Here is a 20,640-nt window from a genome sequence, read left to right on the forward strand (position 1 = left end):
CCAGCAAATCAGGAATGTCAGAGCATGTTTGGATCCATCCATAACATCAAGTGGCGCCAAGCTGATATCATCCACAGAGAGAAACACTGGTTCAAAAGGAAGTTCGGAGAAGCTGTATAATGTTGTCCAACGGCGCATTCATCCAAGCTAGCGTAGAGATACGCAACATACAAATTTTGTCCCAGTTTGATATCTTGCCTGGTTGAAAAGTTAAATGGGAGACACTATTTACGTTCGCACTGTATATGTTGAAGAATCCCCGTGAAAATTTGTTATTAAAGAGATAAAAAATAGATTAAGGATGAATATGTACTGTTATGAAACGTGAATCCCGAACAATTTACTAGTGCGAAATCTTTCTCACATCAAAGCAATTTACTTTCTCCTTTATTATCATTATCGCGAATAACACCGCACGACATAAACAAAACAAAATGCGAGGATCATTTGAAATAATCTGAGGTTATGCAACACCACATTTGAACATGTTCTGTCGGCGGATGTACCTTGATCTTGACATGAAGTAAACCTGTATTAGATGAATATTGAATTATTACTTGTTTATTCATTGCAGAAATGAAGAGTGTCATCGATGTAGTAGTTTCTGAGAGGATACTTTTGTTGACTTAAATGTTTTATCAGAAATATGATGTGGTGAAATAAACTAGAAAATTCGGCGCGTCAATGAGTACTTCAAACAAGAAATCTTCTTATGCGTTCAGAAACAACTTCAATTTCAATTTAATTCATTTGAAAAAGATGATTTCTAAAATTTCTAGAAAATGAATGCAGATTGATTTGAAGTAGTTAGCGTTTACAAGAATCATTGGAGCATTCTTTTTCAATGGTTGAACTTTTATAAGTGAACTCATCTGCTATTTAATTTCACTGTGTATATTTTCGGAGGTAATTAACTGAATTGTGAATTATTTTATGATATATAAGAAATGGCAATTTCGCAGATACATTCTCAACAGGTATTGAAGTTAATAATTCATATTTTTTCTAGATGAATATGATGCGCCTTTGTTTGTAAATGATCTGAAAATGATTCATTTCAATCTCTATCAAGTACCCATCTGCGGGTTTTATCGTTCTTTGAAGCTGATGCTATAACGTTTTGAGCAGAGTATATTCAGGTTTTTGGCAGTTTTTACTCAATTATGATATTTTTTTGTTGTCCACCCAACATCAGTTGGATCATAATCATAATTACTTATTCTAAAGAAACGTTGAGAATAACAATACCATTCTGAATTCAGAAGAGGATATTTTCCAGGGAGAATAATTTTTTTGAGAAAAAAACAATTTTAGCTGTCCACTTCTCCATCACTATTGAACAGAAATGTGAAAAATTTTCTAAGAAACGAAGGAAAGAAATAACTACATGAAGATATGTAGAAGTGTACACAGAAGTTTTTTTCAATTGCAAACTGAATTGAAAAAAGTGTTTTTTTTTGTGATTCAGTGACCTAGGTAAGTCATTCTTTAGAAAGGGTAATTTCTTCCAGTTTATATTTGAAAGAAGCTTCTGTATATGCTTTTCATATCTTTATGAAGAGTTTCTGTTGTAGTTATGTTCTTCACTCAAAAGCTCCTTACATGTTTTGTTCAATAAAAGAGAAGTGGACGGCCTAAATTTTTTTTTTCAAAAATTTGATATCTTTCAAAATATTTTCTTTTCAATTTCAAGTAATGATTTGCTGGCATAAAGTCATAATATGAAAAGAGGAATGAGGGCCTCGTCTTGTACTGTTAACGAAAACGGTGCTGATGATATTTTTTTCCGAAACTTCAAAATACGCCATTGTGGATGATGATGTTTTATGTAAGTGATATTTTATATCAGTACTCTTATATATTACGTTATGTAGCATTCCATAACGAATATTTTCACTACATACTGAATAGTTCATATGAATAATGTTGTTTCGAAAGGATTTTTTTTCGTGTAATTCAATGTTAAGATAATCTGCTGAACTGTGATAAATGGCAAACTTGAATAGTTCTCAAATGAACTAACAGAAAAATTTGTTCAAGCCTGTCGCGACTAACCTACTCTGTAGATTAATGAACTGACACCTATCAGAAAGCAAGTATTCCCTGGCTCATTTCACGAAGGGCATTGGATAATATCCAATAGATGTCAGTGTAACAATCCTTTTGGAAGTGTTTCCTGCATATACTATTGGCGATACAACTGCTGGAATCGATTTTCAATTATAGGAACGGACACACTTGCAGACCGGTTTCGGGGTATTTGGCCTCTCGTCAGTGCAAGGTAGTGGCCATCATCAACCTGAAGGTTTCTGTCCTCGTATGAGGACAGAAACCTTCATATACAGGGCGTTCCAACAAAAATTTAACCCACCTGTAAGTCAGAAACGGACGTGTAATCGAAAATTTCAAAGAACACGCCTATATGTATTCAGTGTGCATACTGGCTAATACCACGAAGGGCGTTGGATTATTTCCAACAGAAAAGTTATCCCTATAAAGGTATTGCGTAATATCGTCCATTGAATAATCAATGGAATGTATCAGATTTCTATGTATGAGTATCTTCAGATGGTTGATGTTTAGGAAAATATCCCTTTCCTTTTTTGAAATCTGAAAAAACTCACTTGTGAATAACGCCACAGTTGCAAACAACTACATTTTTTTGACACATATCAATGTAGCTGTTTCCAGTTGATGCTTTGTTCACAGGTGAACAGTTTTTTTTTTTAAAAGAACTATTTTCTGAAACATCAGCCAACGGATGTAGAAACAGCAGTTCGTATGCAAATATCAAAATCAAAACTCTTGGAATAGCGAAAGTTGAAGCTTTCAATTCTCGACCAAATATATTAACTCTTCCCATACTCGAAACAGACGAGATTCCGCCATTTAATCTCCATTGGTGTATTATTTTCAATATATCTCTTTCACCAGGAGCCATGCTATGCCGAAATAAAGAAACAGAAAACAAACAATCGATTGAACCTCTCGAAAATCTGACACTGAATTCACAGCTCATTTCGGATATAGAAGTCAACGTTATTCACCTTTCAGTGCTTGAAGCTATACTTGACAGCAACTTCTTTCATGCTCAGTCAAACGCATTTCAACGCTTCGTTTCTTGGTTCCGACGTAGAATGAACCACAACTTTTCTGTGTTAAGGTAACTACTGGGTCACTCGAGGATCTCTGGGGTCTTTTTGTGACCTGAGACTATACTTTATCGTTCTTGTGGACTTCAAAATGACCCTAACTCAATGTTTTTCGTGATTGTTCCATTCAAACCGTCATACCACTCAGATAGGGCATAAAGGTTGATCCATTGGCAGTTTGCTCCAGTGTTCCTATGGAGTCTTTCTGTATGGGTCTTGCAGCTCGGTTGATATTGGTCTCTCCATATCTGTTACCCAGAAACGAATTCTTTACATGACAAATTTCTTCTTGTAGCACTTATGGTTGGCAGATATATCTTTTCATCCCTACTGGAGTTTTTTCTGTCGCAAATGATGATTGGAGTACTCCAGAAAATCGATTCTGACTTCCTCTTTAATCTCCATCGTAAACTGGATTTCGGGGTTCCAAGAATTTGAATATTCCCGAAATGTTGCCTATTCCTTCTTTCCGTAACTGAACCACGAAATTATCATATATCGTAACCAGCAGGAGAGTCGATCCGGCGAATCGTCGATCGAACTGTTCCATATAGAAGTTGGAACTTGGTGCTCTTCCCATTGGAATTCTTTATTCCTGCACATGCAATTTTCCATCCCACTGTTGATGTTTAGCAATGTTCAAATGATGTCTGGAGGAAAGGATCCGCTGATGAGTTGTAATTTTTCACTGAACTGAACCATTGTGAATAGAGATACGACATCGAAACTCACCAAAATGTCATGATGATTTAATTTTGAATCACGAATCTTTTTAGTAGATGTAGCAAACCCGATAAGTACGATCTCATTCGTCGGAGACCCGACGACACTGACAATCGGCCTTAGTGAAACATTCGACTTGTGAATTTTTGGGTGCCAATATAAACGAAATAGTAATACCTTGGTTCTCTGTAATGATTGCTTTCTTCATATCCTGGTTGATAGATAATGCACGAATTAGCTGCACGTCAAGTTCCCGTCTCGACATGTTTCCGTCCTGTGCCGTCCTGACGCAGTATGCACTCATTCGCCTCTAATGAAGCCACTTCTCCACAAGCTTGATCAGTAGCATACCAAATTGCAGCCTAGTAATGCGATGACCTGTTTCATATACAGCCAGTGAATAAGTTTTCAATGGTTTAAAAACAGTACGATACAAATGTCACAGGTGACTGGGTGATGACAAGTTATTGCTATCATTTTCGTTTGCATAGGTTGGAATTGAAACTGAATTTCATTCATAAAATATCACATAAGCTATATAGACTGATTCCACCAAAATAAAATCAACCGATCCGGGAGGAATTCCATCTTCGTACTCTGGTTTCTTACTTTCATCTTTGATAATACAGGCTGGCGGCAAAAAATTACAAACGTTCGATAAATGTTATTGTTTGTCTTTTTTTCGTAAAATTGGCTGTGGATACTTCTTCATATCCATTTCCTGCCCTGATCGATTATAAAATTTTTCACAAAAACGATAATATTCCTTGTGTCATCGTTCGTTATTGGGAAACCACTCATTGGCACGATAATATTTTTTTTCCATTTTCTGAATGGAGCCCACATAAAGATTCCGAGGGTCCTTTTTATTGCTTAGATTTCTCAATCTTCTCTAAAGTTTTTCTAGTTATTCCATGGACATAAATCGAAATACCATATACGCGCGCAATGCTTCTAAGTCCAAGTACCATGGATACTTTAGCATCTTATAAAACAATCAACAATCTATAAACTGACAGATAACACAGATGTCCTCCCTTCTTGAATAATAATGGCAATCTCTCCTAGTAGTCATGGACGCATATTTGAATTTTTTGTTATATTGTAACAAACTAGTGACCCTCTCTCATGAACTGTTTGTTTACAGGTGATAGCAGTTATATGTGCACATTCGGTATCAATATCGATAGGCATTTGTCAAAGTTATAGCGCAATACTTCTTCCCCAACTCAAGGTCAGTGAAAAATACCGAAATTTGACTGAAGATGAAACATCTTGGATAGGTAAGTTGTAAACTCTGAATGAAGTTAAAATTTTTGATTTTTTTTTCCACATCATCACATCATTATTCAGCAAACAATATGTTTCCGAAGGTATCAACAAGTGGTCCAATATTCAAAATTATCTTAAAGATAAATAATTATTGATAAAATGCATTTATTCCATTCCATAGAATGAACAAATTGCTTTTCAAAGTAATCGAATCGTTCAGTTTATAAATAAATAACAATTGAACAGGAATTCTACTGTAGTATTCTCATTTGTTTAGTAATCATACGTATGTCGGTACCTTGTGAATTATATCAAACACCTTCTTCATCAGATATTGATTGAGAGCACAGGCGTCTGGTGCGTGTGTAATTAAAGATAGAAGGTACTTCCAAAATGAACCTAACTGATATCGGAAATAAATTGCGATAATTGTTACAAGGTGGTTCAGTGCGACCATTATACATGGGACTGGATATGCGAATTGTCAAGGTCCCTCTCACTATTTATTATTTAATTCAATTTCACATAACACAAAGAGAAACTTCCGGTCAAATGTCGGTGAACTACCTAAAAAAATCAGTTATATTATTTCATAGATATGAGGAACAAATTATTTCGATTGTTGAATGTTGAGTGGTTTCTGAAATTATATTTGATATAACAGTTACTTTCCATTCAAAATCAGAACTCATATGATCTACATTTCATTTTTTAAATTTTATGTATCTACTACACTCTCTCGGATACATTTTATTCCTCATAGACCAATTCATGGAATCGTCATTCATCAAAATATTTCCAATACACCGGTTCCTGCAGGAAAGTTTGAATATATCATATTATCTCACCTATCCAAATTGCCCGTTAGTTTTCAAAACAAGTATCGCTTTCAAACACCAGAAAACTGCAACACTCTTCTCGCTGTGTGATTCATCAAGCGAGTTAGCGTTTTCAGGAGGTGAAGTGACATATTCAGTTAGATGATTGGTGAAACGCACATCAAGAACAGTGTTGCAGTTCTGGTGAATGAAAGCAGAAGTTTTAGTCTACTTTTTGGTGGGCTTTTCTGGCTGCCACTAATCGATGCGTTTCCAATATATTATTTCACGGTACAAATGAAATTCGAGGAAGAAAAGTATATTTTATATTAATACATCATAAACACCCAATATTCAAATTATGCAGCGACGTATCTTGATCCGTATATAATTATTCATTGATACTGAAATGAATATAATTGATTTGTGTGACTTGAATGTTCAATATGAAGCAATTTTTGTCACTCAAAGAAAGAAAAAGATTTCGATGTCACTATTTCAACCTATCAATATACTTGTATGAAAAAATGTATGACATCTGGGGATGATTTTATTGGTTTTAGCTTTTACGAATCAAACAAAATCTGTCTATGGTGCAGAATTGAAAAAAACCTCAAAACACATGTAATCATGTGGTAACACCATTATTTGAAAACTAACTTGTATCTCTATACATTATTTGAAAATTTCTGAAATTATCTGATAATATTCGACAAAACATAAGTCCAGACATACTTAACAATTTGATATGCAAAATATACTGCGAACAAAACACAGAATTGAAAAATCACTCAATTCTAGGAAAAATATTTCGCAGCTTATCATGTGGTTACATCATAATCTTAAAACCAAATTGATTTTCACTCATTATTTGTAAATTTCTGAGATAAACATATGCATATTCTCTGTCCAGACTTAACAATTTGCTTTGCGAAAGATACTGCGAACAAAACACATTTTCATTATTTTTTCATTTATCTTGAGATAACAGTCATCAAACATGAGTTGATTTTAAAAATGCTATATTATGTGTGAACTGGGAATGATAACATCAGGACAAACAATTTCACCAACTGCAATTGATTCATTTTGATGCTTGATATTTCTATGATATTCAATTTAGATAGCCCGCTTTGATTCATCCGAAAGCCATGTTTGGCAGAAAAACGAAGTGAATTACATTTCAAATTCGAACACAGCAGGCTAAACTTTTTGAAAACCCCATCATTTGGGAAATGTGGAGTAAAAGTCTTGCTAACTGGGCTTTCAGAGCCTCATAGGGATTCTTCATCATTGTTTGTAGGTACATAACCATGAAAATTATGCCAAAAGAATTCCTCATTCAAGAAATTCTCAGGAATTCAATAATGCAAATCACAGGAACTAACATTGATTTCATTCTTTCGAATGGAATTCATTGAATGTTCTTAAAACTTTTTTCGAGTATTCACATATTCTATCAATAACAGTTTTGCAAACCAATAGTGAACCTCAAATGAATCAGTCAATTTTCATTTTCCAATGTTACATTATCCACTTGAATTCGACGCGCCTCATCTAATATATATATATATATATATATATATATATATATATATATATATATATATATATATATATATATATATATATATATATATATATATATACCGGGTGTCCCACATTTTATGTGACAGGCAATATCTGGTTTGTTGAAGGAGATACAGAAAAATATTTCATATAAAAGTTTTAGGAGTTCATGAGAGCTATATTTTGATATAATTTTCAAATATACAGGGTGTTTGGTGTCAGGTGCTACAGACCAAAATTCCATTTTTTAAAATAGAACGCCCTGTATATCATTACATATTCAGATGCTACGTTGAATTCTGATATCATTTCATGTTTGGTTTTTGGAATTCGGTTACGGCGTTGTTGAGTTATTGCACTTTTCCTTAAATATAAAGTTTCAAAAAAACTTATTTACTCGTACACGAATCCAGTCTATATCTTTTATTAAAGTGAACTAGACTACTACTGAATACAAACCATTATTCTCACCTCTACGATACGATATCGATATCAGTTGAATATAATATTGAAATTCTTGAGAATGTGACTAACTTGAGGGTGAATTGCTTTATATTGCACAATTTCATCAAGTAGCTTATGCTTGTTGATGCCATAGTAACAAATGTTGTTGAATTGTATCTACTTGTCAGTTCGATTCAGTGATTCTTTCCAAAACAGTAACTGTGTTCTTTGTGCGAAAACTCCAGTATGCCTTTCCCGTTTAGTCCAAGTGATTGCATTGATATGTTATTAATTTTTGGGGAATGTCAGAAAAACTGCCGTCAAGCACAACGTCTATACCAAGAACGTTTTCCAGACAGACCCATTCCGTCACGAATGACTTTTTCGAGAGTTGTAGAAAAATTGCGAACTGGGTCATTTCCTTCTACTATAAAGCATCGTCATGTGTTGGCTTATATTATTATTCATCCACATGTTTCTATCCGTACTCTTGCAGAAGAAGTCGGTGTGAGTAAATCTAATGTACAGAGAATTCTGAAAGAAAATAAATACCACCCATTCAAAATTCAGTTGGTACAAGGTTTGAAACCCACGGACTTTGAACGACGACTTGAATTCATTGCTTGTATTCAGGTAATATTACATGAAAGTCCTAACATATTCAGTCAAATTTTGTGGAGCGATGAATCGCGATTCCACAATAATGGAGTTGTGAATCGACATAACAGTCACTATTGGTCTCAAGAAAATCCCCACTGGGTCCGCGAAAGTAATTTTCAAACTACTTGGTGTATTAATGTATGGTGTGGATTGTTCAATGGCCGCATCATAGGACCTTACTTTTTCAATGAAAATCTCAATGGATTGCGATATTTACATTTTCTAGAAAATGATTTGATCCAGTTGATGGAAGATATTCCTATAGCAGAACGACAAGGAATTTGGTGGCAACAAGATGGTGCTCCTCCTCACAATTCATAGGTTGTTACTGAATATCTGGATGGAACGTACCCAAATAGATGGATTGGTAATAAGGGTCCAATTCGGTGGCCGGCTCGTTCTCCAGATTTATCACCGCTCAATTTTGACTAGTTTTCATGTGATCTGATGCAGAGAGAATAATTGTATGAGATATTTTAAAAAATAATAGTCGTTCTCAAGACTTTACATTTTACGCAATAACTCAACAACGCCGTAACCGAATTTCAAAAACCAAACATGAAATGATATCAGAATTTAACGTAGCATCTGAATATGTAATGATATACAGGGCGTTCTATTTTAAAAAATGGAATTTTGGTCTGTAGCACCTACACCAAACACCCTGTATATTTAAAAATTATATCAAAATATAGCTCTCATGAACTCCTGAAACTTTTGTATGAAACATTTTTGTGTATCCTTCAACAAACCAGATATTGCCTGTCACATAAAATGTGGGACACCCGGTATATATATACATATATATATATATATATATATATATATATATATATATATATATATATATATATATATATATATAAGTTATTCAATATCATTTTCATGATCAATACATTTTGGGATTATATATGTTTTGCTATGTTATTTTTTACATTCCATCTGAATTACTGGAAGGAATGCATATAAATGCTTCCACTTATTTTCCATCTTTATTGTGTAGCTGATTGATATCTAGCTCATAGTGTACGGAACCTATTGCAAAATTCTCTGTCCTATACGATTTTTATCTTGCAGCTAGTTTGGGAACAATAACGAATCCGGTTGGCTCAATACTGTCGGGCGTACTGGCAGAATACTTCGGAAGGCGAAGATCAATTCAAATATCGAGTCTTCCGTTTGTACTGGGATGGATTTGTCTTGGTTTGGCCCAAAACATCAACTGGTTGTATGCTGGTAGATTGATTACTGGAGTAGCAGCAGGTAATTCGTTCAAAACCCAAATTATTTCTTAGATAGAGATAGGTCTTCACTGCAACTGAAAATTTTTGTAATAAGCAATCATATATATTCTTATTGAGAAAAGAAAACAAAAGAGAACCTATTCATCAAGCACTGTTCTGAAGCATCATAACTACAACACTCATCTCGACGCACGTTTCACCAACCAAGTTGGTTTCATCATGAGGTGAACTAGCCTAATCACGCAGAATTTGTATAATGAATCGCACGTCGAAAATAATGTTGCAATTCTAGTATTTGAAAGGAGTGCTCCGTTTGGATATGGTTTTTTCACATATATCAAGGTAGCTTCAGAAAGTGATTGTGATATCTAATTTTAATAATGGAAAACCCTACTCAGTAGCAGTTAGTATTCCCAAACTCACGTCTGTTTTCTCTTCACTAGTCAACATAGTTTGCCCTCCACTTTTTTCCACATGATTTTCTTTAACTTTGCCAATGGTTGTCGACTTTGGCACCTTGAAATAGTTAGTTGCTCTCCTGTGTTTTTTTTTTAGTTCAACATCCTCTACAGTTTCAATTGAATTCATTTCGACCTAATTACATCCACTCTGTCCGAATTCACACAAAGCGAATGGAAAGTTTCACTGCTTTTGATTTCAAATTGTATGAAGAAATATTCTGGGATATATGACATTTCCCAGAACCTGATGATGAACTTACTTGAGGAATGAATATGTGGAGAAATCTTCATATATATTCAGTGGGCATACTTGAAGGCTGGCTGTAAACCAAATTAACTGAAAGAGCAATTTGTTCAGGCCAGTCTCGACTTTCCTACAATGTAGATTTATGGACTGACACCTATCAGAAAACAACTGTTTCCCTGACTGATAACCCGAAGGGCCTTAGATTTCATCTAACAGATGATATTACAGAAACCTTCACAGAAGTATTTCCTGCATATGCTGAAATCCATTTTCGATTATAGGAACGGGCACACACCTACAGTGTAGTCCAGACTGGCCTGAACAAATTGTTCTTTCAGTTAATTTAACTCACAGCCAGTATTCAAATACGCCAACTGAATATATGTTATAGCGAATTTCGGATATGCGGTTGGTTTGTGCCTTGTTTACCAGATGAAGCGATGACAGATTTGTTTATTGCTATTCGCTTCAGCTTGGTTAGAGGAATGATACTCTGTAAGGAATTTGATTTCCAATTATCGAATATCATCAATTTTAGGTTGATATTGGCCACTACCTTGCACTGACGAGAGGCCAAATAGCCCGAAACCGGTTTGAAAGTGTGCCCAGCGATTTGAAATCGATTCCACCAGTTGTATCGCCAACAGCACATGCAGGGAATACTTCTGTGACGATTTCTGCACTGACACCTATTGAATAAAATCCAACGCCCTTCGTGGAACTAGCTAAGGGAATTATTGTTTTCTGTTAGGTGTCAGTTCGTTAACCTACAGTGTAGGTAATTCGAAATTGGCCTGAACAAAATATTCTTTAAAGTAATTTGATTTACAGCCAGTCTTCAAGTATGACCACTGAATATATGCGAAGGTTTCTTTCCTTATACAAGAAATGGGTCAAATTTTGGATATGCGGTAGATTAGTACCTTTTTCACGAAATGGAGCGATGACAAATTTGTTGTCTGCCTTTCGCTTCAGCTTGGTTAGAGAAATGATATTCTGGAAGGTACTCGATTTCTAATCATGGAATATCGTCAACTTCAGATTGATGATACTACTACTACTACTACTACTACTACCTTGCACTGACGAGAGGTCAACTAGCTCAAAACTGATCTGGACGTGGGTCCGTTTCAGTAATTGAAAATCGGCTTCAGCAGTTGTATTGCCGACACAATATGTAGAAAATACTTCCGTGAAGATTCCTGCACTGACACCTGTTGAATATAATCCAATGCCCTTCGTGGTATTATCCAGAGGAATAGTTGTTTTCTAATAGGTGTCACTCCATTAACCTATAGTGAATGTCAGTCGAGATTAACCTGAACAAATTGTTCCTTCGGAAAACTTGAATGAGTGATCTCTATTTCCTTTACGGTTTCATCATTTTTCATTATCATTTCCAAACGATTTTCGGATGCATCAGTTTTTCAAATTTTCTCCTTTCAAAAAATTCTTACCAGAATAATAATGACAGCAGAATATCAATGAACAGAAAGAACCTCCGTTCATGATTTTTTTGTGATTTCATATTGTATTTTGTTGTATTTCATCTTTACGATAACTGAATTTTGCAAGTTTTTTTCATTCTGTTCATTGTTTTTCATAACTTACAATAACATTTTCTCGTCATCACAACTTTTTTTATTTAATTCAAGTTACACTTCAATGTGATTATCAGCTATAATATCCCAAGGACATTGATAACTAACGAAATAATTTTATCACAGTTTTCGAAAGCACGTTATTTGGTAACATCCCGACGCCGAAGGCGGAGGGATGTTACCTAAAATAACGTGCTTGAGGAAGTTGTGATAAAATTATGAGTTATTTATCAATGTTCGAGGGATATTCGGTGAAAAAATTTTTTGCAATTCGAACAAAATTATTTATTGAACACACAGTTATTAAAAGAACAATTCGTATAATGATATTCCGTTGATCTTGCTGTATTTGCCTCGGTTACTGCATAGGTGTTTCCACGCATACTATTGATTATTTGGTTATGATGTTCCTGATCAATATTCAAATAAGGTTTTATGGAATTTCCATTATTGTGCCCAGTAATTTTCAACAATTGCTGTTCTTGAACTCCACTCTTAGCTAGTTGACTGACTGCAGTTGCTCTATTAGAATGATTGGTTATTTTCCTCTGTTTCGTATCCAAGCCAATTGCTTCAGCAGAAGATTTCGTCCATCCGTTGATTATATTTCTACCCAGAGGCATATTGTCATACCAGTTATCGCTTCCTGTCTTCCAGTGACGATTTGACCTTAAAAATAGTCTATTTGTCTTGATATTTGTGCCTCGTTTTGATAATAATTTAATGAATAATCTGACAGGACAAGCATTGTTATCACTATTTTGAACTAACCATTTGCTAGAGGTGCAGTTCTTTGAACCCCCTTGGCAGGTTTTACTGAAAATTGGATTATATTCTATCCTATTAGTTGGAGATCCATTGTTGTCCTTTTCGATATGAAAATAATCAACTAAGCAAGCAGCACCTTCACCACCTCTCCAAGCCAATTCCACCGCTGCTATGTGATAAAATTTGCGTAGGAGTCCTATAGGGGTATTTTCATCCCAAAAGTTTATAATTTCACTCATTTCATTTGAAGTTAATGATACTGAGCTTGTTTTGCGTTTAGTGGGATCTGTTTGTAAATTTCTTCGTGCTGCGTCGCGTGCATTCCGCGATTGTTTGAATGCAACACTTTTAAAGGGGTCTAGCATGATATTATACTCCTTGTAATACTTTTCTTGTAATAATTTGCTTGTTATATTCCATACGGTTTTAACAGTAGCCTCCTTAAACTCTGTGCTATCCTTTTTTCTCATATTAATCGCCCAATCCTTGAGTATTAATGCAAGCTCTTCGAGAGTACGATTTCCATCCAATTCATATTTTCTGGCGTCACAAAACTCCATAAATATTTTCCAAGTGTATTTTTTACTATTGACAGTATTTTTTGGTGTATTTTCTTCAATGATTTTGTCAATTGCCGCATCATTTTGAACACCAAAGCGAGGAAGTGACATTTTCGAAATAAATTGAATTACTGAAATGTCAAACAACTTTATTGTGTTGGTTGCTTAGCAATGTCATGACATAAGTGATAACTACCCGTGAAAATTATCCATGGGTAGTTATCAGTGTAATGATGGTTTCATTGGTTATTTCGACACACATGACTAGAAATAGACAAATTTGATAGGATAATTTTTTTGGCAAAAAATTTTCTAAGATAATAATTAAAGATTTTCACAATAAATCAAATTTGAGATGCGTTCCGTTGAACGGAGCGCTTTGCGCACTAGTCTAGCTGATGAAGCTACCGTGTATCGAAACGCGTCGTAAATAAAATCCATTCTGAATATTTCATAATTATCATCATGTATAGTGTTACTGATTCTCATCAAGTAACGGGTCGGAGTATTGATAACTTCATTGTGAGATTTTTACTGAACAACTTACAAAACTGCAGCACGTATTTAACAATACAATGGCTTTCTCAGGCGTATTTGTATATATTTCCACATTCTATATTTTTTCTTACACACTTTTTGCATTTCATACTTCTATTTGCTCATTTTTGTATTCATTCAATTCACATTTTCATTCAAATTTATATTCTCTTGTAGATTTCTAAATCACTAACAGAAGAAAATTAAATATATTTTTTTGTTTCAGGAATGTCCACAGCGTGTTACACCTATGTGGGAGAGATTTCAACACCAGAGTCAAGAGGTTTCATGCAGGCACTGGGACCAATATGCACCTCTTTCGGCATCGTCCTTACATATACTTTAGGCTATTACATGGATTGGGCTAAAGTTGCTTACATCAGTATAGCTTTTGGTATTTTCTCAGTCATTGCCATAGAATTCATTCCGGAGAGTCCTGCCTATCTGTTGAAGCAAAATAGAGTTACCGAAGGATTTGACGTTCTTTTATGGTTCAGACGAAATAACGCTTTGGCGCAACAAGAAGTTGACAGGTTCCATGAAAATGAAAAATTGAATAGGAGTAAAACCATCAGTTTCAGAGAAATGTACTTTGGCCCTCAGAATGTTAAACCTTTTCTGATCCTAGTTGGATTATTTTTTCTGCAAGAGTTCTCTGGAATCTACACTTTGTTATTTTATGCAGTAAATTTTTTCAAAGAGAGCTCTGTAGATATTAATGAATATGTGGCGTCGATTATTGTTGGCGCTATTCGTTTCTCAATGTCGGTTATACTAGCGTATTTGATAAATAAATCGGGAAGAAAAATATTATGTACAATGTCAAGTATTGGAATGGCTGTGACTATGCTGATAGTAGCTATTTATGTCAAATATTACGAAGTGAACTCTGATCAAACTAAAATTCTCAGTTATCTTCCACTAATAGGAATCATGTTGAACGTGGCCTTCAGTATGATTGGGATGCTCCCAGTACCATGGGTCATGGTAGGAGAAATGTTCTCAATTCAAGTGAGACCAATAATGATGGGTGTAGTTATTTGTATAGCTCAAATATTCATTTTTATTTGTGTGAAAATTTACAATAATATGAATACGGCTTTGCATTTCAGTGGAACCTTGATGGTTTTTGTTGCAGCTTCTATAATATCAGCAATATATTGTAAATTCGTTCTTATTGAAACTCATAACAAAACTCTGGAAGATATTGAAGCTTATTTTAGAAATGAAAGAAGGGAAATGACAGGGATGGATAATAGGGGATTTGATGACAGGTCTGAAAGTTCAGATAAAGTAATAGCTGAAGTGAAAGTGGAAAGTTAGTGTTCACTAGAAAATTTTGTGGCAATTGTGATTCCTATTTTTGAAGAAAACATCAGTTTTGTCTGTTTTCGTGAAAAGTAGTTCTCATAGAACAAGTAATTTATTTTGTTGAAATAAAGAATATTTTGTTGAAAAATGTGTATTATTTTCATCATATTGTATTTTTTATAACATAATTCTGTTCATTTATCAAAATGATTTCGTTCGAAAGCTTCTACTAAATTTATATCAGTGATCCTTTAATAATTATCGACGAGGAAAATTTCATTCATTCACTGAAAATATCATGAAGAGTACTCCTAAGAAACCCAGATGATATTCATATTCAGTAATAAAGGATAAACTGGAATCTATGACAAAGAATAAATCCCAAACAAGTACTTTTCCCAACCACCAGAAATACAATACTCTTCTCAACGAGCATTTCACGAACCAAGTTGATGGTTTCATCAGATGGACAAAACTGATTCCCAACTCTGAAACTCTGGTTTCATATATAACAGAATACAGTTTAATTTTCCGAAACATATCAGTGATTCAGAGTAGAAATTTTTTTAAAAATTGCTGGTAAAATACAATACATTTAACATGACAATGAACTTTGACTCATGTATTTTCGAAAAGTCGAAGATTCACGAAGCTTCTTCTCAATGAACTCATCTACGAAATTTGTAGACATCATACCTTTCATTACTCAAAGGGAACGTAAAAAGCCTATGAACGTTGACGTTAAGACCTGCCATTTTATGTCGTTGATATTTTTTTCAAGAATGAAACACAAGCACTATAGGAAAAACCTCAAGGTGCACTTGGGGCGGTTTCTGTGCGGAAGTAGTGATTTACATTGGATTCGAATTGCTGGAGATTGAATCCATTTCGACAAACATTTTCAAGAAGTTTATTCAATATAAATGCAGTTTTCCAAATGAAAGTGTTCTCAAACAGTAAAGTTCGAGGTTTACTGGGTTGAACCTCAAAACGATGAGCAGCTACAGTCTATCACGTATTTATGATATGAACCGTTGTTGGTTTGAATCTAAAGAAATGAATTTTAAACGTACAGTGGGCATAGCCCACTATCGAGGTGACAAGTGATGTTCGCATCTTCGATCGAGAGGATATCTCTTGTATGGATCGAATTCAGAGGCTTCAGGGTATGTTGGGGGCAGAGCTCCATGCATTAGAACAATACTCCGAAGGAGATCTGATCTAAGCTTCATAAAGCATCACAAGTTACTGAGGTGTGAACAGTTTTCTGATTCGGAATAGTGTTCCAAGCTTTTGAGAAGCAGCCTTTGCAATTCCAGCAACATGATTGTGTCAAGACATAATGGTGTTCACCTCAACTCCCAACAAACTCATCGAAGCAGAAAGCGGAATTGTCTACCCTGACATTATCCGGTTCGGAAACATTTATCTTGTTAGAGAAAACCGATGCCTGGGTTTTGTGGCATTGAATTGAACCTAGTTACTTTCACCCCAATTCGAAATCATTTTTAGATCCTCATTAAGATAGATAGATAAGTATATAGATAGATTTATTGAAGCTTCAAATTCAAACAATTGATAAAACTGAAGTCAGAAGAATGATTACATCAGCAACACAAATACCCTTTGATAAAATCACGTGATATATGTGAATACAATGAGTATATGAAAATGAGAAAAAATAACTATATATCACAGAGTACAATGAGTAAAATGTTATATTGAAGTTACTAGGAAGTTTAGTACAAACTGAAACAGATAATTTGTCCATGAACTCTTGTAATGAATATGGCTCAATGTCACACAACATATCGAAAACTCGTTTTTTGAAAGTTTGTCTTGACCGATCTTCTTTGATAATCAAGAGTAAATGGTTGTACAATTCAAATGATGCATTTGGCAGCCCATCCTCTGTATATTTCAATATATGTTTAGGGACAGTATGCATTTTGTTACCCTTGGAGGTACCACGACAAGTGTCTGTAATTCATATTGAACATTGTGTTCAAGGAACGTTTTTGCATTATGAAAATACGTTCCAGTTGTGTACTCCCTCCCCATATCAATTATTCCACATTTCAGCAGAGGTTAAACAGTCCCATAATATGCCATTTTGAGTGCAACGATTTTCAAGTAACGTCTCAACACTCCAATTGCATAACACTTATTTGCTATTTTTTTGCGAGATAGTCAATATCTACCTCATAATTCAGTTTATCATCTATATAGCTTCCTAACAGTTTTGTACTTGTTGAGATATCTAATCTTTCACTACCGAGCTGAAAATACTCCGGAATAGTAATATTTTTGTGAACAGTTCTGAACAAAATGCAGTCTGATCTTGATGTATTCAACAATAACTGGTTGAAATAAAAATATGTGGGTGCTATAGAAATGTTATTTGAAATATAGTTTTCCAAATTGAGGTTCCTATTGTCATTGGAATCTTCTGCATAGCTCACAACTTTAGTTCTTTAATGGTTGTAAATCTCAGAGAAATGTTTGATATAATCACTTCAAATAATTTGGAAAAAGCTGTTAACAACTTATTGGTCTGTAGTTATTCGTGTCATTTTGTTTGCCTTATTTATATATGGGTATAAATAACTACGGCCAGTTTTATTTTGTCTGGATGGTACGGATTCTAGGCAATCATTATAAATGTGATATAGAACTAGTAATAAGGACGGGATACAGTTTTTTAGAATTTTTGATGGTACATTGTCTATGCCACTGATCATTTTATTTTTGAGTTTACAGTTGGCTTGGATTATTTCCTCTTCACTCACTGAATAAAGATATATCGAGTTGTGTTATCTTAGGGGTGGGATTTTCCCTATTATGAATAATCTCGATAGCTCTTGCAGAGTTCACAAAATGGACAATAAAATTATTTGCTAGTATTAGGTAAAACAGTGTTTTCATTTTCTGCTTGTTGAGAGTATTTATCACATTTCAGCTCTTGATTTATTGTCATTTTTTCAAATCATATTTTTGAAAAAGTCACTTTTTGATTCATTCAGAAGTAGTATGTATGATTCCATGTATTCACTGTGTACATTTTTCAATTGTTCATTACCAAGAGCCAGTATGTGCAAGGTGCCTACTTTTTCTTTCATTCTTCTGATTTCTTGTTTTTCATTTTTTTTTTATTTTTTTGGTTGGAAAAAAAATTGAGATCACAAAATTTACCTGAGAAGATATTCCATTTCGAATTAGTATCAGCTTCACTGAAAACCTGAAGCCAGGTAAGTCGTCCTATTTCGAATATGAAATTGCCAATAGTACTTTCTGACAAATGAAATTGGAATTTTTTGGTACATACAGGCCTGTTCAAAGGTTATGCAATGGCCTGCTGCCGGTTAAGATGTGCATCTGCAGAAGAAGTCCTGGAATCCAAACGGAATGTCGAGACAAGTGTGCTGTCATCGGCAAAGCAATATACTGGATTCTTTGTTTTCTCTAATAAGTCGTTGATATATAATGAAAAGTGGGTTGAAGATAAAATGGATCCAATATTGGGAACACAAGTTTGGCTAGCAAATCCTTATGCCACCTCTCATCTTTAGAAATATCTAGCGCAACAGCTTTTCACTCTCCATGTTTCTCGATTGCGTTATTCCGAATATGGGTGACATACTGTGACTGTTGATCTTTGTTTTCGAAAGCAGTATTTATGATCACTTAAGATGTTGAAGCCTTCTAATTATTAAGTCTGCAAAATATTGGTGCGAGTTCATCTGCGCACATTTAAAGTATGATGACGGGCACTTTATTAGACGCCTTGTTGATATTGAGCTGTTTCAGAAATCGCCTGACTAGACTCTGTCGGAAAGTAATTTCCGGCATTGTGGATTCTAGTGTGCAAATAGTGGGTGGTGCTTTTCCCAGAAAATCGACTGTGAAGTGGGACGCAAATTGTTCAGCTAGTAGATTTGCTTTTTCTATGGCTGTTGTTGCAATGGAACCATCCGAAAAATTCTGACCCGTTGGGATTGGCAAGCCGTTTATCTCTAATTAACCGATTGTGAAGTAATTTGCTTTCATTTATCCTAAGTTTGCAGCTGTTTCAAGCATTATCAAATATAGTTGGGTTTTCGACACTGGGATTTTTGCGCCACTGCCGGTAGGTGAGATTTTTGTTGGACCCAACTTTGTCGTTAGAAGATCGTTTCATCGAAAAAAAAATATATGCACCCTTGGATGATATAATAACTTCTGTGACTTCAGAAGCACAAATTGATGGATCTTTAGTGCTGAAACAAACATCTATCTAGGGAAAATTTATCCTTCCGTTCAGCTGATCTGTAATGCCTCAGCCTTAGCTTCACGACCTTGTTAGTCGTTGATATTTGAAAATTTGAGCCATTAGATATTGTGGACATTGAAGTCGCCGAAATAGGAAATTTTGACACTGGGAAGATTGATTTGCATGAAGTCAGTGGAGTTTGCAAGTGAAGAGAATAGTTCCCTATATATTGTGTATCACTAGGTGGTCGATAAACGCAGCATAATATGAATTTGATGATCTTCTGTGATATTATTTTTGGATTGATTGTTAGGTATAGATCCAGAAGACTCCATATAGATCCAGAAGACCACATAACAGCATTGTTTCCTGGTTTCAGCGTTGCCTCTCATTGACAGGAAAGATTTTTTCTAAAAAAAAAGAGAGATATTCCAAAGTTACGTCTGATTCGAGAGTGAAAATCATAGCCGGGTTATAGAGAATTGACGAGGCTTGTTGAAGCATTGGCTTTGGTTTCTGTGAGTGCAAGAATATGAGGACTATTTGATATAGGAGTTGAGTCCTGTCAGTAACTGCAGTTACCATGCTATTTTCCTATGGACTGATATTGGGAAGACCCTGCTGACTCAGAAATAGTAGTGTTCGAATAACTTCTGCAGGATGATGCTATAAACATCAAATTCTAGGTCATGGATACTTCTTATCAATAAGACATTCAAGAATGGTAACTCTCTGTTGTTTTCAATTTCATATGTGAACTTAATATTTGTAGCTCTTTTGCTGAGAGTTGAAACGAAGTCCTTTACTTTTTTTTCCTTCCAATTCACATATGCTTATGAACAAATGACCTATAATCGTCTGTCACTGTTCGTGCAAATACGGAGCACCTTATTCTGCATCGTTTGAGCCTCCACAAATGAGTCTTCTTGAGGCTACAGAATATAGGACAGGTGTACAACATTGCTGGTCTAATTATTTGTTTGTGAATTAGCAGCTTGTTGTCCAAACTAAGCTTAGAGCTCCG

The 20,640-nt window shown here is 34.8% G+C and overlaps 1 protein-coding gene and 1 long non-coding RNA gene across 4 annotated transcripts in view; one reads left to right on the top strand and one right to left on the bottom strand.

Annotated features, from left to right (window-relative positions):
* Nucleotides 1-15,515, top strand: part of LOC111503637 (facilitated trehalose transporter Tret1) — a 65,852-nt gene extending 50,337 nt beyond the window's left edge. For all 3 annotated transcript variants that reach the window (XM_023157991.2, XM_023157990.2, XM_023157989.2), the window contains exons 3-5: nucleotides 5,023-5,158; nucleotides 9,716-9,901; nucleotides 14,283-15,515. In XM_023157991.2, the coding sequence (XP_023013759.1) occupies nucleotides 5,023-5,158; nucleotides 9,716-9,901; nucleotides 14,283-15,379 (1,419 nt within the window). In that variant the 3' untranslated portion in view covers nucleotides 15,380-15,515. The remainder of the gene's footprint in view (nucleotides 1-5,022; nucleotides 5,159-9,715; nucleotides 9,902-14,282) is intronic.
* Nucleotides 12,446-13,804, bottom strand: LOC141485876 (uncharacterized). The gene is made up of 2 exons (XR_012467503.1): nucleotides 12,963-13,804; nucleotides 12,446-12,860 (listed from the first exon to the last, which is right to left on the bottom strand). It is a non-coding gene; the product is annotated as an uncharacterized lncRNA (long non-coding RNA).
* Nucleotides 15,516-20,640: the final 5,125 nt, after the last annotated feature.

This window comes from Leptinotarsa decemlineata, unplaced genomic scaffold (assembly GCF_025532065.1).
Source record: "Leptinotarsa decemlineata unplaced genomic scaffold, Ldec_3_MD MMD2_tig00026340_RagTag_RagTag, whole genome shotgun sequence".
Lineage (NCBI taxonomy): Eukaryota > Metazoa > Arthropoda > Insecta > Coleoptera > Chrysomelidae > Leptinotarsa > Leptinotarsa decemlineata.